This window comes from Nerophis ophidion, linkage group LG05, assembly GCF_033978795.1.
Source record: "Nerophis ophidion isolate RoL-2023_Sa linkage group LG05, RoL_Noph_v1.0, whole genome shotgun sequence".
NCBI classification, from domain to species: Eukaryota; Metazoa; Chordata; class Actinopteri; order Syngnathiformes; family Syngnathidae; genus Nerophis; species Nerophis ophidion.
This window is the reverse complement of record NC_084615.1, coordinates 30,795,988-30,811,597: the sequence shown is the minus strand read 5'-3', so window position 1 is coordinate 30,811,597 and position 15,610 is coordinate 30,795,988. Positions and strand designations below refer to the sequence as shown.

Sequence of the window (15,610 nt, the reverse complement as noted above, 5' to 3'; positions counted from 1 at the left end):
GAAATGTTCAAAGAAAAAAAGATGTTCTTTGTCATATCGTTAATATTTTGATTAACGCCTATGTTTGTAAACGTTAACCCCAAAATCACCTGACGTATGTGTGCTCTACAAGTCTACGAGTCGCTAACTAGCACCGAGTCAATAAACACTTTTAGCTGTAGGCAACTTGCTATTGCAGTTTTTATTAATTTGGCTGAACCTTTGGAGTTTGACTCTGAGTTTATTTGCAACATGCATGCAAACAACATGATACATCACAATTTTTAGTTTCTCTATTCAACATGTTCGAAAAGAAGTAGGAAGAAGCAGAGTTTATTTAATCCTACCCCTTTTCTTTTACATAACAGATGCTAAAACTTTTGTTCACTTCCTGTTCTCAATTTATTCACAATGCACTCCATAAGTAATAATAATGAAATAAATAAATAATATTTGGTGAGGTAAGTTATATTTCATATGGTGGGATGAGTAAGGTTATCTAGAAAATGAATGGGTGGATGAAATAAACTCAGAGTGTTTATCGTGGTTCTTCTTCTTTGTACTTTGTAAACACTTTGCGTTTGAAGAGTTTCTTGAAGTGGATCATATTGGTACATTGTTTGATTTCTTTGCTTAATCCATTCCATAATTTAATTCCACGTACTGATATACTGAAGGTCTTAAGTGTTGTACGTGCGTACAAATGTTTTGAATTACATTATTCTCTAAGATTATATTTCTCCTCTTTTGTTGAGAAGAATTGTTGTACATTCTTGGGTAGCAGATTATACTTTGCTTTGTGTATAATTTTAGCTGTTTAGAAATTCACTATGTCGTGGAAGTTCAGTATTTTCGATTCAATGAAGTTCCACTGTATATCTGCATAAAAGTAAAATCTGTAAGTAAAAAAATATATACATATATATTTTATTCACATAGACACATTGAACATAATTTGGTCATCTGCCATGTTTTTTGTTTACTTTCGACTGGAATGCTTCAAGGTTGTCCTTGAAAGGCCCTTACCTCCCAGTTTCCTTGAATGCCCCATGAGAGCAAGTGTGTTACATAAAGAGTTCTAACACTACAGTGTATTCCACTCCTATATGTTTACGTCCGCCAGGAGGTTATGTCATTGTTGTCATCGGTTCGCTTGTCTGTCAGCTAGTTAGTTAGCCAGCAACAGAACTCAAAAAGTTATGGGCGGATTTTCTAGAAACTTTCACCAATTGTCCAAAAATTGGGATAATTTCTACTAAATTACCTCACGATGACGTTTCTGTGTGTGTATGCTAATGACCCCGCCGAGACAAAAGCGGTGGGTGTGTTTTCTAGTTTCTAGTAGTTCCTGTGGCAGAAGACGGAGCTCGACTCGTTCAACACCAGAATAGACAGAATCTCTCTGAGCTGATAGAAAGAAGGGCTCAAGTCACACACACAATGAGTGTGTTAACAAGTTAACATGACCCAGAACTGAACACCGCCTTATCAGTGAATCAGAGACCCCAGGAGAGTGTTTTCTCCTGGCAGTGAGCATTTTGGACTGACAGCCGTACAATAGCAAGGACTACAAATTCCTCCTTCGTGAAACACTGGAAAATGACACCATTGAGAAGACACCCTGCTTTGGGAGAAAAAGCAGATGTGTGCTACAAAAATGCAAGACAGGGGTATCGTCCAAATATGTTGCCGCTTTGGAATGGCTGAAATATCCAGAATAATGTTTGCATATGTTTATTTTGTCGAGGAAAAGTCGCTGCAGAAGAAGACAGCGAGTGGACAAGCTGTTGATTTTTTTTCACACCTATTTCTGAACAACCTAGCGCAATCAGGACCACACACACCCTCTGTCATTTTTGCCTTTCTACGGCCATCAGCACGTCTGATCAGACCCGACATGCAAACCATCCGCTTGACCTTTGGCCTTGCACTGACCCTGCCCTGCCCTAGTCCACCACATGACTGGCATTCCTTGGATTCCCTGCCCTCTCCTCCAAAATTCCACAGACACAAGCCGCCCCCACCGACACCCACCCCCCAACACCTGACTCTTCCCTCTTTTGTCAGCCCACCTCATCCAAATTGTCACCCTTGGACCACCACGGTCCCTCAAAGGCGACTTAATTTTCAAGAATATAAAATACTTAGTGCAGTGGTTCTTAACCTTGTTGGAGGTACCAAACTCCAACAGTTTCATAAGCGCATTCACCGAACCCTTCTTTAGTGAAAATTAAAATGTTTTTTTTTTTCTTCAAATTCAAGACAAAGTTATATGTTTTTGGTAACATTTTAGTGTGGGGAACATATTATAAGTAACAAAGACTTAATTTTGAGTTATTTGGACACTAGGGGAACATATTTTAAGTAATAAAGACTTCATTTAGATTTATGTGGTTAGGGTTAGGGTTGGGGTTAGGGTTATTTGGTTAGGGTTGGGGTCGGGGTTAGGGTTATAATAAGGCCATGCTGAATAAGGCATTAATAAGTACTTAATAATGACTAGTTAAAAGCCGATATGTTACTAATTTGCATGTTAATAAGCAACTAATTAATGGTGAATATGTCCCCCATACTAAAGTGTTACCATGTTTTTTTTTACCGGTGCACAAAATGAACCGTGCATGAACATCACCTTGTTCAAACAATGAAACCAACACAGTGCGTAAACTCACAACAAATTACACGACTGAAAATCAGTCAGCTGTTGCCGTATCCGTAATACGCCGATAGGAAAAAGTTTGTATTTACACGATGAGTCGGGTGTGTTTTGATCTCCGATAGGGCCACTTTTAACAGTGAATAATACACAGTATGAATTTAAATGTGTATTTATAAAACGTGTATAATTGTGTGTTTTTTACGTACGCTGCACTTTAAAACAAATCTTTAGATTTTACTTTATAAAATTGGCAGCTTAGTCGCCACAATTTTATCGTAATATTTGCCGTTTTTTTGTTTTTTTTAAAGCATATAAAATGAAAAAAATACATGGAATTAAATTAAATGGAATGGAAAAACGATAGAACTGTTTTTTTAGGTAAAAAATCATGCACATTTTTTATATTGTAAAATCTACGGTTGTTGTGTTTTATATTATGTTATTACTCTATATTGATAGTGGATTTTTCTGGAAAAAATGTTTACTGTAAAAGTTTTACATGAACAGTTTGTTGGATTACTTGCTTTGAAATCGTAAGTCAAGCAGATATTTAGGTATTTATCGTTATTTGAACAATAACATTGTTTTGAAATGTATAATGACAAAATATTTTGTTTCATTATTAAAGTTAAAGTACCAATGATTGTCACACACACTGGGTATGGTGAAATTATTCTCTGCATTTGACCCATCCCCATTCATCACCCCTTGGGAGGTGAAGGGAGCTGCAGCGTTGGCCGCGCCCGCGAATTATTTTTGGTGATTCAACCCCGAATTCCAACCCTTGATGCTGACTGTCAAGCAGGGAGGTAATGAGTCTCATTTTTATAGTCTTTGGTATGACTCGGCCTGAGTTTGAACTCACAACCTCTCACACTTTAATGTTAGATCCACAATGGACTGGACTCTCACACCCTTAACTAGATCCACTCGACGTCCACTGCACCTCGCCCAGGGTTGGGGTCCCCACATCTGCGGTCCCCTCCAAGGTTTCTAATTGTCAACCCATTTGGTTGAGTTTTTTCTTGGATGTCGTTGTGGCTTGTGCAGCCCTTTGAGACACTCATGATTTAGGACTATATAAATACACTTTGATTGATTGAGAGAACTTTTTGATCTCAGTAGAGATGATTAAAGTGTAAATATATGTAATCGCAAGCGGTACATTTATTTTTGTAATACATTTGTTAAGAAAAGGTAATGTACTTTATTTACACATATGTCCACGCGTTCGGGAGCCACACAAATTGATGTGGCGGACCTGATCAGGGCCTTGGGGATTGAGTTTGACACCTGTGTTACAGATATTCAACACCTGCATTTTTCTGAGTTTGGACATTAAGCATTCATGCATTATTTATTTCCTTATTTCGACATTAGTAGTAACACTGACTCTTTATTGTAGAAGCTAAAGATGAAGGTTCCTCTTTTGCTACATAACCACCAATTGCAGAACAGGTCATCATATCTTATATGATTATAGTTTGCATTGTCTTTTGTTTCTATGTCAGCGCCTTCTTTGTATGCGCACATGAGCTCATTTGATGACCTTGATTTACAAGGCTTTCCTTGGCCTTGCTCCATCCAATTTAAGCTTTCTCCCACAGAGAAGCCTCAGTCATTATGCCCTATATGTTCTACAGTGACATTTATATCTTGCTTGGACCGCTTTGAGGAAAAATACATCGCCTCCTTTGCTTGGAACACCTGCAGACCAAACTGAAATTATCAGAGCTCATTTCTTTTAGTGCTGTTTGTGCAATTCTGAAAAAATTGTCCAATGGACAGTGTTTGTGTTTTTGAATTGTTGATATGTTCTAAACAATTGTAACATATGCCAAACTTCCATCATGTAAATCACTTTGTTATGGAGTCATTAGTCCAGACCTGGGCAAATCAAGGGCCAGGGGCCACATGCGGCCCGTTAAGCTTTTCAATCTGGCCAGCCGGACATACCCAAATAATTTTATTAGATCTTTAAGATGGAAACTGTAGCTCTCATTATAATGTGCAGTGATGTTACCAAATTACCACATGTCTTGAACTATACAAAGTATTTTAATGTTTGGAATCTGCGGTTTTGCATGATATACTAGTTACTATGGCAATCTAATTAGTTACTATGGTAATCTAATTAGTTACTCTGGTAATCTAAATCACAGCAGCTCAGACGAGGCACCAAGCAGTGTGGGTGAGGAGCGTTTCCACACAGTGTTTCCAGAGTGGCCAGCCTGAAATGCAGGTATCAGGGACAGACGCGGAAGAATATTTACAACAAATTTCTAAAGCTTAGTGATATATCACATATATCAGATTGTAGGTGGGTTTTTTTACCCTTCACGTTCATATTTCGCTGTTTGTTGCATTTTTGTTGCGTTTCGCTTGATTGTGAAATATGTCAATCGAGAGGGGGTGTGACCTTTATATGTTGTCAATATTCAGTGTTTTATCGTTCATAGTTAATATTGTAAATCCCACATTCTTTATTTTCATATACATTCTGGTTGTCTCAATCAGTACAAAAATTTAAATTCCATTCTGTTTTTTTAAGGCGGTCTGTCATAACGTTTTTAGCATTCTATCAGTGTCATTGTTGTTTATATATTCAAATAAAGATCAATACATAAGAACATTCAATGCACTTCCATTTTTCTGCATACTTGTGAAAGTTTCGGACAACATCTGAAAGTTAAACCGTACAACTATTGATTACCAGGCAAACTGAAATGACGCCTAAGAACGATTTGCACTTTTGTGAAAAACTCTTATTTGGACAGTTGCTCACATGTATAATGTCTATTTTGGAAACTACACTTCCAAGATGATCTTTTGCACCCACGACTAAGAAATGCAGCTTTTTTACATATTTTTTTAAAAAAGAAACCTGGATAGCTACTTTTAAGTGTAAAGAAATGCCTGGAGCTGCTTAATGTGCTTCTAGTAAAACATTTCTCCCTTTTCTTTCCGCCTTTGCAGAAGAATGGACAAATCTCCAGTCTGACAAGTTTGAATGGACACTCAGAGGATAATACATTGGCAGAAGGTATGTGATGTTTATATACCTTGTGGTTGCGTGTGTGTGTGTGCGTGTGTGTGTGTCTGGAATTCTTTTTTTGGAAGGTAGGTAAGCTTTTGTGTGTATCTTCCTGAGAACCAGCATCCATTGCAGTGGTCATCTTTTTTTTTCCAGACATATGTAACTCTATAAATAAAAAAAATTGACCAGAGAATGCGTGTTCTCAGGAAGATGTATAACATTATAGAGCCAACCAGGGCTTCCCCTTCCTCTAGATCAGGGGCCCCCAAACTATAGTCCTCGGGCAAAATCCGGCCAACCAGCGTACACAATCTGGCCCGCAGGACGTCCTAAGTTTTTTTTTTTTTAATCTCTCCTGTCCAGCCGCCGAGGCAAATATCATTGATGATGTACATGGACATATCTGCTGTACAGATTTACTTTACAAAAGAGAAGTGTGGGATATTTCTCTTTTGCCTTATTTGTATTTGACTCAATAAATGTATGGATATGTAATGTTTGGTGCAGTCGGACTGGTGCAGGAGGGGTTAGAAAGAAGAAGACAAAAAAAAAGACCCAAAGGGAAATTGTGGGGAAAAGAGGAGGACAAGACAAAACATATACGTGTGTGTGTGTGTGTGTGTGTGTGTGTGTGTGTGTGTGTGTGTGTGTGTATATATATATATATATATATATATATATATATGTATATATATGTATATATATATATATATATATATATATTTATATACATATATATATATATATATATATACATATATTTATTTACATATATATATATATATATATATATATATATATACATATATATATATATATATATATATATATATATATATATATATATATATATATACATATGTATATATATATATATATATTAGGGCTGTCAAAGTTAACGTGATAATGCCGCGTGAACTATAGATTTCAATAACGGCAGACATTTTTCATTTTTTATTTCTATTTGACCCCCGTGCCGTGCCGTAGCAAGGGGAACTTGGGTGCAATTCACTTGCTACTAATGAGCCACAAGCAAGCAGAAATAGACAAAGGAAAGTCAACTTTTTATAAAAATCAGGTTCAAAGCCATGGCAAGTTGTTCTCCTGACAAGCTAGGACGATTTTTCGCCGTGAGAAAAGGCGACATCCCGGCAGCAAACACCTGGTGCGCGCGTCGTTCGTTGGGTGGTGCTTCACCTCCGTGTTTAGATCACGGTTAAGGTGCAGTGATAACATAACATTCAGATTGTTACTGTGACTGATTTAGTTAGTAAGATAAAATTTAAGCTCAACAAAAATTAAAGTCATATATACATATATATGTGTGTGTGTGTGTGTGTGTGTGTGTGTATATGGATGTATATATTTATATATATATGTACAGTGGGGCAAAAAAGTATTTAGTCAGCCACCGATTGTGCAAGTTCTCCCACTTAAAATGATGACAGAGGTCTGTAATTTTCATCATAGGTACACTTCAACTGTGAGAGACAGAATGTGAAAAAAGAATCCAGGAATTCACATTGTAGGAATTTTAAAGATTTTATTTGTAAATTATGGTTGAAAACATGTATTTGGTCAACAATTCAAAGCTCTCACTTATGGAAGGAGGTTTTGGCTCGAAATCTCACGATACATGGCCTCATTCTTTTTTTCCTTAACACGGATCAATCGCCATGTCCATTTATACCAAAATGGATACATGGATGATACAGCAGAGGATTGGGAGAATATCATGTGGTCAGATGAAACCAAAATAGAACTTTTTTGTATAAACTCAACTCGTCGTGTTTGGAGGAAGAAGAATACTGAGTTGCATCCCAAGAACACCATACCTACTGTGAAGCATGGGAGTGGAAACATCATGCTTTGGGGCTGTTTTTCTGCTAAGGGGACAGGACGATTGATCCATGTTAAGGAAAGAATGAATGGGGCCATGTATCGTGAGATTTTGAGTCAAAACCTCCTTCCATCAGTGAGAGCTTTGAATGGTTGACCAAATACTTATTTTCCACCATAATTTACACATAAATTCTTTAAAATTCCTACAATGTGAATGCCTGGATTTTTTTTTCACATTCTGTCTCTCACAGTTGAAGTGTATCTATGATGAAAATTACAGACCTGTGTCATCATTTTAAGTGGGAGAACTTCCACAATCTGTGGCTGACTAAATACTTTTTTGCCCCACTGTATGTGTGTGCGCGCGTGTGTGTCTGTGTAAAAGAGAGAGAGAGAGAGAGAGAGAGACAGAGAGAGAGAGAGAGAGAGAGAGAGAGAGAGAGAGAGAGAGAGAGAGAGAGAGAGAGAGAGAGAGACTCAAGGCACTTTATATGAAATTTTACCACAAAATTACCACTTCCTTCCCTGTCACTGATAATTTGCCACTACATTGTCCCTGAACCCTATGGTGCGCAGTGTTAATATCCTGGCCTAATTGGTCTTACTGGTCTGATCCTATTGGGGTCGAAGCCAATTGTGGCAAGAATGTTTAATAAATAAGTTTTAAATTATATATTTTGTATTAAAAAGATTGAATTCATTTTAGTATACAAAATGCATCTAATTCAATTCAAGTTTGAGTCAAATACTTAAAAAAGTATTTAAGAATGAAACAAAAATGAAAATATGTTGTAATCGGGATGCAGGGGCCTCTAAATAAAAAACAATTCTTAGGGGCCCAATTTAGCTTGGGGTGGTCCTGGAACCAACCTTTCAGACCCCATTGGTCTTGGAAACGTAGGAATGTGCTCTTTGCCCTAATTAGTCTGTCTGAAAACGTGGACAATAACATAGCAAGTCTGGAGGTGCTGTCAGGACACCACGATGTCTCCAATTTATTATGATTGCGCACCTTCATCCTCAACCTGCAGCGTTCCATCGCCACAGCTGCATCTGCTTATTTTTTTTGCCATCTCTATTGTGTCAACCTCGAACTGGGATAGCCGCAGGGGCGTGTACACCCTCCCTAAATATTTAGCAGGCCGTGACCCGGGGCCCCTGCACAAAAGCAGCCTGCGTGCTTCATAATATGTTATGGCCAGAGGGAATAGGGTAACCCAAAACGACTTAAAACGCTGAGAAGTCTCACATACCGCTCTCTCAAATAAGCACTTTAATAAGCCATTTAATTAAGCAACTCTGTCCATTTATGGTGTAACCCTACACTTCTCTTTACAGCGCGGCTTCAGATTGGATGAGGTGATGTAGCTTGTCGACGGAAGAGAGTAAGCGACTTGTTGAAAGGGCCTCTGTTGTGATCCGGCTTCCGGATCACACATCTCTAGCATGTTTGTCTTTTTTGTATTGTCCTACTATGTTTTGATCATGTTTTGGACTCTACCGATCCCGTTTGTTAGCGCACTTCCTTGTTTTGTATTGTCACCATGGCAACCTAAGTATGCCTCCTGCACGGACTCATTACGCACACCTGTTTTGAATTATTTGTGTTGTATTTAAGACCACCTGCTACCTTAGTTCCTCCTGGCTGTTTTGTTTGCTACTTGCAACACGCACGTTGGTTCTTATTTTTGTAATCACTATTGCTAAGTCTCGCCTTAGCTTTGCGTGCGCTCTGCACCTCTATTCCTGTACTCTGCTCTCGTTGCTAATTCTTAGCATAGCTCTCCGTGCATTCGGCACGCCTTTTCTTTGCATTTTGTACCAGTATTATTTTTGTTTTTTGTATTAAATCTAATCTTACCTGCAACTCCTGCCTGTCCTGGTCCTCTTGCATCCCTGGGGTAGCAACACGCATCCATTATGCCTCGCCATCGTGTCAGAAAACAGCCAGCACAACGCCGCCTCGCAGTGGACCACCAAAAGTCTTCCCTTCGCCAAGCCGCGAATACTTTTTCCCCGGACAGCAGCGCGCAGACAACAGCCCAGTACTCTTCCCTGAGGTTTGGAAGTTTTGTTTTTTCTCCATATTCCAACCACTCTTCCGACTGGGCTGTAAGGCCAGGGCATACCTCCGGCCCACCGGTCCATCACGGTGACGTCATTTCGTCAACGCCCCCTGGTGACTCAATACCACCCCCTGTCGATGATATTTTTTCTGAGGATTTTTATATTGTTGAGTCTTATTCTCAACCTGTTTCAAATATTGACTATGATTTTTTGGACTCTATAGACACAACTAAGTTCTATACAGATGTTATTTCTAGATGCAAACTAAGGCAACATGAGCTACCTACTTTTCTTCCTCCACCTGTGTTTCCCCCGGTCAAGCCACTAAGGCCACCTAGACCTCCTCCACCGACTTTTCGACTCGCTAGTCCACTACCTCCAGTGCGCCCTCCACCACCGGTGTTCAAGCCTAGTCCCAGTCCTGGTCCGACTTCTGGCCAACATTGTAGATCAACTCGTAGACTGAGTCGTAGTCCGAGTCCTAGCCCAAGTCCTTGCTCAAGTCATTCTCTTAATGGTAGTCCAAGTCCCGGTCCCAGTTACGTACCTTCGTGTAGTCTTGATCGTAGTCCGTGTCCTAATTCCCCTCGTGGTCTTAGTCCTCACAGTAACCCTAGTCCTTGCCCAAATTCTTGTCCGAGCCCCAGTGTCACTGTAAGTCCTAGTCTTTGTCCAAGTCCTTGCCCGAGCACCAGTATGATTGTAAGTCCCAGTCCTTGCCCTAGGTTGACCTCAAGTCCTAGTTCCTGCCCAAGCCCTGGTTCGACTGTAAGTCCTGGTCCTTGCCCAAGTCCTTATAAAAGCACTAGTTTGATTGTAAGTACTGGTCCTCACACAAGTCCTTGCCCAAGTCCTAGTGTTAGTCTAAATCCTCATAGTAGTCCTAGTCCTCCTCTCTGCCAGTCTCTTAGTGCTCCTCGGCTGACGCCGACTCCTGCTCCTCGGCTGACGCCGACACCTGCTCCTCGGCTGACGCCGACACCTGCTCCTCGGCTGACGCCGACACCTGCTCCTCGGCTGACGCCGACACCTGCTCCTCGGCTGACGCCGACACCTGCTCCTCGGCTGACGCCGACACCTGCTCCTCGGCTGACGCCGACACCTGCTCCTCGGCTGACGCCGACACCTGCTCCTCGGCTGACGCCGACACCTGCTCCTCGGCTGACGCCGACACCTGCTCCTCGGCTGACGCCGACACCTGCTCCTCGGCTGACGCCGACACCTGCTCCTCGGCTGACGCCGACACCTGCTCCTCGGCTGACGCCGACACCTGCTCCTCGGCTGACGCCGACACCTGCTCCTCGGCTGACGCCGACACCTGCTCCTCGGCTGACGCCGACACCTGCTCCTCGGCTGAAGCCGACACCTGCTCCTCGGCTGAAGCCGACACCTGCTCCTCGGCTGAAGCCGACACCTGCTCCCAGTCTGGTTCTCACACCAGCTCCCAGTCTGGTTCTCACACCAGCTCCCAGTCTGGTTCTCACACCAGCTCCCAGTCTGGTTCTCACACCAGCTCCCAGTCTGGTTCTCACACCAGCTCCCAGTCTGGTTCTCACACCAGCACAAACTCCAAGGCTGGAGCCCACTCCGGTACCAGCACCACGACAGGTACCGGTGCCAGCTCCGTGCCGCCAAGCACCGGTGCCAGCTCCGTGCCGCCAAGCACCGCCGACGACGGGGCTGGAGCCCACACCAGCGCCGACGACGGGGCTGGAGCCCACACCAGCACCACCGACGACTCCTGCGGCTCCCAGGCCGCCTCCGACGACTCCTGCGGCTCCCAGGCCGCCTCCGACGACTCCTGCGGCTCCCAGGCCGCCTCCGACGACTCCTGCGGCTGCAGCACCCGCATCATCCTCGCCAGCTGCACTCGGGCCTGCTTTGGCTGCAGTCCCCGCACCCTCGTCTGCTGCTTCCAAGCCTGCTGGGATTTCGGTGCTGAGGCGTCGTCCACCACGTCGACCACGGGCGTGGCCTCTGCGAGGTCATCCTCCTCGCCAGATACTCCCTCCTCCATGTCGGCCACGGATGTGGCCGTGCCCGGGTCGTCCGCCTCGCCGGGCACCTCATCCTGCGAGGCGGCCACTAATGTGGCCTTTTCGAGGTCGCCCGCCAAAACTTTTTCGGCAGCAGCGTTCCACCCGCCGCCGCCACATGATGTGTCCTCGGTGGATTCGGGGACATGCGATCTGGCGACCCTCCACCGTGGACTCCTTCCGCCCTCCCTTCGTTTGTGAACTTTCTGGTTTTGGGAGGGGGTTCTCTTTATTGCAGTTTTTTGGGGGCATCTGGGATCTGCCCCTTAAGGGGGGGGTAATGTTGTGATCCGGCTTCCGGATCACACATCTCTAGCATGTTTGTCTTTTTTGTATTGTCCTACTATGTTTTGATCATGTTTTGGACTCTACCGATCCCGTTTGTTAGCGCACTTCCTTGTTTTGTATTGTCACCATGGCAACCTAAGTATGCCTCCTGCACGGACTCATTACGCACACCTGTTTTGAATTATTTGTGTTGTATTTAAGACCACCTGCTACCTTAGTTCCTCCTGGCTGTTTTGTTTGCTACTTGCAACACGCACGTTGGTTCTTATTTTTGTAATCACTATTGCTAAGTCTCGCCTTAGCTTTGCGTGCGCTCTGCACCTCTATTCCTGTACTCTGCTCTCGTTGCTAATTCTTAGCATAGCTCTCCGTGCATTCGGCACGCCTTTTCTTTGCATTTTGTACCAGTATTATTTTTGTTTTTTGTATTAAATCTAATCTTACCTGCAACTCCTGCCTGTCCTGGTCCTCTTGCATCCCTGGGGTAGCAACACGCATCCATTATGCCTCGCCATCGTGTCAGCCTCCTCGTTTCTGTGCGTTAATTATTTCAGAGGGAAAATAAGTCACTGAAGAGGAGGGAGGGGGGACACTGATGGATGATGTAACACTAAAGATTTAATACTGGGTGTTTTAGCCGTTTATCATCCATATTTCTTGTTTTTTTGCTGTCAGAAACACTTTTATATATATTTTTATACAAACCCCGTTTCCATATGAGTTGGGAAATTGTGTTAGATGTAAATATAAACGGAATACAATGATTTGCAAATCATTTTCAACCCATATTCAGTTGAATATGCTACAAAGAGAACATATTGGATGTTCAAACTGATAAACAATTTTTTTATTGCAAATAATCTTTAACGTTAGAATTTGATGCCAGCAACAAGGGACAAATAAGTTGGAAAAGGTGGCAATAAATACTGATAAAGTTGAGGAATGCTCGTCAAACACTTATTTGAAACGTCCCACAGGTGGGCTGGCTAATTGGGAACAGGTGGGTGCCATGATTGGGTATAAAAACAGCTTCCCAAAAAATGCTGAGTCTTTCACAGGATGTGAGCAAATAGTCGAACAGTTTAAGAACATCCATCCATCCATCCATCATCCTCCGCTTATCCGAGGTCGGGTCGCGGGGGCAGCAGCCTAAGCAGGGAAGCCCAGACTTCCCCATCTCCAGCCACTTCGTCTAGCTCTTCCCGGGGGATCCCGAGGCGTTCCCAGGCCAGCCGGGAGACATAGTCTTCCCAACGTGTCCTGGGTCTTCCCCGTGGCCTCCTACCAGCTGGACGTGCCCTAAACACATCCCTAGGGAGGCGTTCGGGTGGCATCCTGACCAGATGCCCGAACCACCTCATCTGGCTCCTCTCGATGTGGAGGAGCAGCGGCTTTACGTTGAGCTCCTCCCGGATGGCAGAGCTTCTCACCCTATCTCTAAGAGAGAGCCCCGCCACCCGGCGGAGGAAACTCATTTCGGCCGCTTGTACCCGTGATCTTATCCTTTCGGTCATGACCCAAAGCTTATGACCATAGGTGAGGATGGGAACGTAGATCGACCGGTAAATTGAGAGCTTTGCCTTCCGGCTCAGCTCCTTCTTCACCACAACGGATCGATACAACGTCCGCATTACTGAAGACGCCGCACCGATCCGCCTGTCGATCTCACGATCCACTCTTCCCCCACTCGTGAACAAGACTCCTAGGTACTTGAACTCCTCCACTTGGGGCAGGGTCTCCTCCCCAACCCGAAGATGGCACTCCACCCTTTTCCGGGCGAGAACCATGGACTCGGACTTGGAGGTGCTGATTCTCATTCCGGTCGCTTCACACTCGACTGCGAACCGATCCAGTGAGAGCTGAAGATCCCGGCCAGATGAAGCCATCAGGACTACATCATCTGCAAAAAGCAGAGACCTAATCCCGTGGCCACCAAACCGGAACCCCTCAACGCCTTGACTGCGCCTAGAAATTCTGTCCATAAAAGTTATGAACAGAATCGGTGACAAAGGACAGCCTTGGCGGAGTCCAACCTTCACTGGAAACGTGTCCGACTTACTGCCAGCAATGCGGACCAAGCTCTGACACTGATCATACAGGGAGCGGACTGCCACAATAAGACATTCCGATACCCCATACTCTCTGAGCACTCCCCACAGAACAATGTTTCTCAAAATACAATTGCAAGAAATTTAGGGATTTCAACATCTATGGTCCATAATATCATCAAAAGGTTCAGATAATCTGGACAAATCACTCCACGTTAGCAGCATGGCCGGAAACCAACATTGAATGACAGTGACCTTCGATCCCTCAGACGGCACTGTATCAAACACCGACATCAATCTCTAAAGGATATCACTCAGGAACACTTCAGAAAACCACTGTCACCAAATACAGTTCGTCGCTACATCTGTAAGTGCAAGTTAAAGTTCTACAATGCAAAGCAAAAGCCATTTATCAACAACATCCAGAAACTCCGCCAGCTACTTTGGGCCCATGATCATCTAAGATGGACTGATGCAAAGTGGAAAAGTGTTCTGTGGTCTGACGAGTCCACATTTCAAATTGTTTTTGGAAATATTCAACATCGTGTCATCTGGACCAAAGGGGAAGCAAACCATCCAGACTGTTATCGATGCAAAGTTCAAAAGCCAGCATCTCTGATGGTATGGGGGTGCATTAGTGCCCAAGGCATGGGTCTCTTACACATCTGTGAAGGCACCATTAATGCTGAAAGGTACATACAGGTTTTGGAACAACATATGCTGTCCATCTAAGCGCTGTCTTTTTCATTAACGCCCCTGCTTATTTCAGCAAGACAATGCCAAGCCACACTTAGCACGTGTTGCAACAGTGTGGCTTGGTAAAAAAAAAATGTGCGGGTACTTTCCTGGCCCGCCTGCAGTCCAGACCTGTCTCCCACCGAAAATGTGTGGCGCATTATGAAGCATAAAATAAGACAGCGGTGTTATGGTTTAACTAAGGGGAGATGACGGCAGACTGAGACCAGGGAGCGGTAATGTCCAAAGATTTATTATATATATATATATATATATATATATATATATATATATATATATATATATATATATATATATATATATATATATATATATATATATATATATATATGTATGGATGTATATAAAATAATTTACAATACTAATAAACTATAGAATGGTGTGTGACAAAATCCAAGAGTGTATGTGTGTGACTATGTGTGTAGATTAGCTGTTAAGTGTTACCGTAAATGTTGAATGAGGAGCGAAGGAACGAGGCAGTCCATGGGGCATGCAGGGGATCCGGGGTGAGAGAGAGGTGTCAGAGTCGTGGGGCGAGCGAGGAGTCGAGGAACGAAGGAAACTGTCGAAAAACCATGAAGCGCGGGGGAGACAGGGAAGATCCGGGAGCACAAGACTCGGGGATGCACACAGGGAAGGTAAAGATGATTATACTCCGGCGCCGGCATGCCAGATTGTCCAGGCTTATGAGGGCAGCTCCGTCAATACCGTCAGGTGTGATAATTGCCGGTAACTGATTGCAGCTGGTGGCTTCTCCTGGGTGGAGACGCGCGCGGGGCTCGTCCCTGGATGTGCGCGCCGCTAGGCGTGTCCCGAGGTGCGCACAGTCGGATGAGCGGCGTTGGCAGTAGTCTGAGCCGTAACACCCGGACTGTTAAACGACTGAAGCTCTGCATAA

The 15,610-nt window shown here is 43.5% G+C and overlaps 1 protein-coding gene across 1 annotated transcript in view; it reads left to right on the top strand.

Annotated features, from left to right (window-relative positions):
* The window catches only part of akap12b (A kinase (PRKA) anchor protein 12b), a 115,754-nt gene that overhangs the window by 47,201 nt on the left and 52,943 nt on the right, over nt 1–15,610 (top strand). Inside the window, exon 2 of the mRNA XM_061900546.1 lies at nt 5,615–5,681. Coding sequence (XP_061756530.1) covers nt 5,615–5,681 — 67 coding nt within the window. The remainder of the gene's footprint in view (nt 1–5,614; nt 5,682–15,610) is intronic.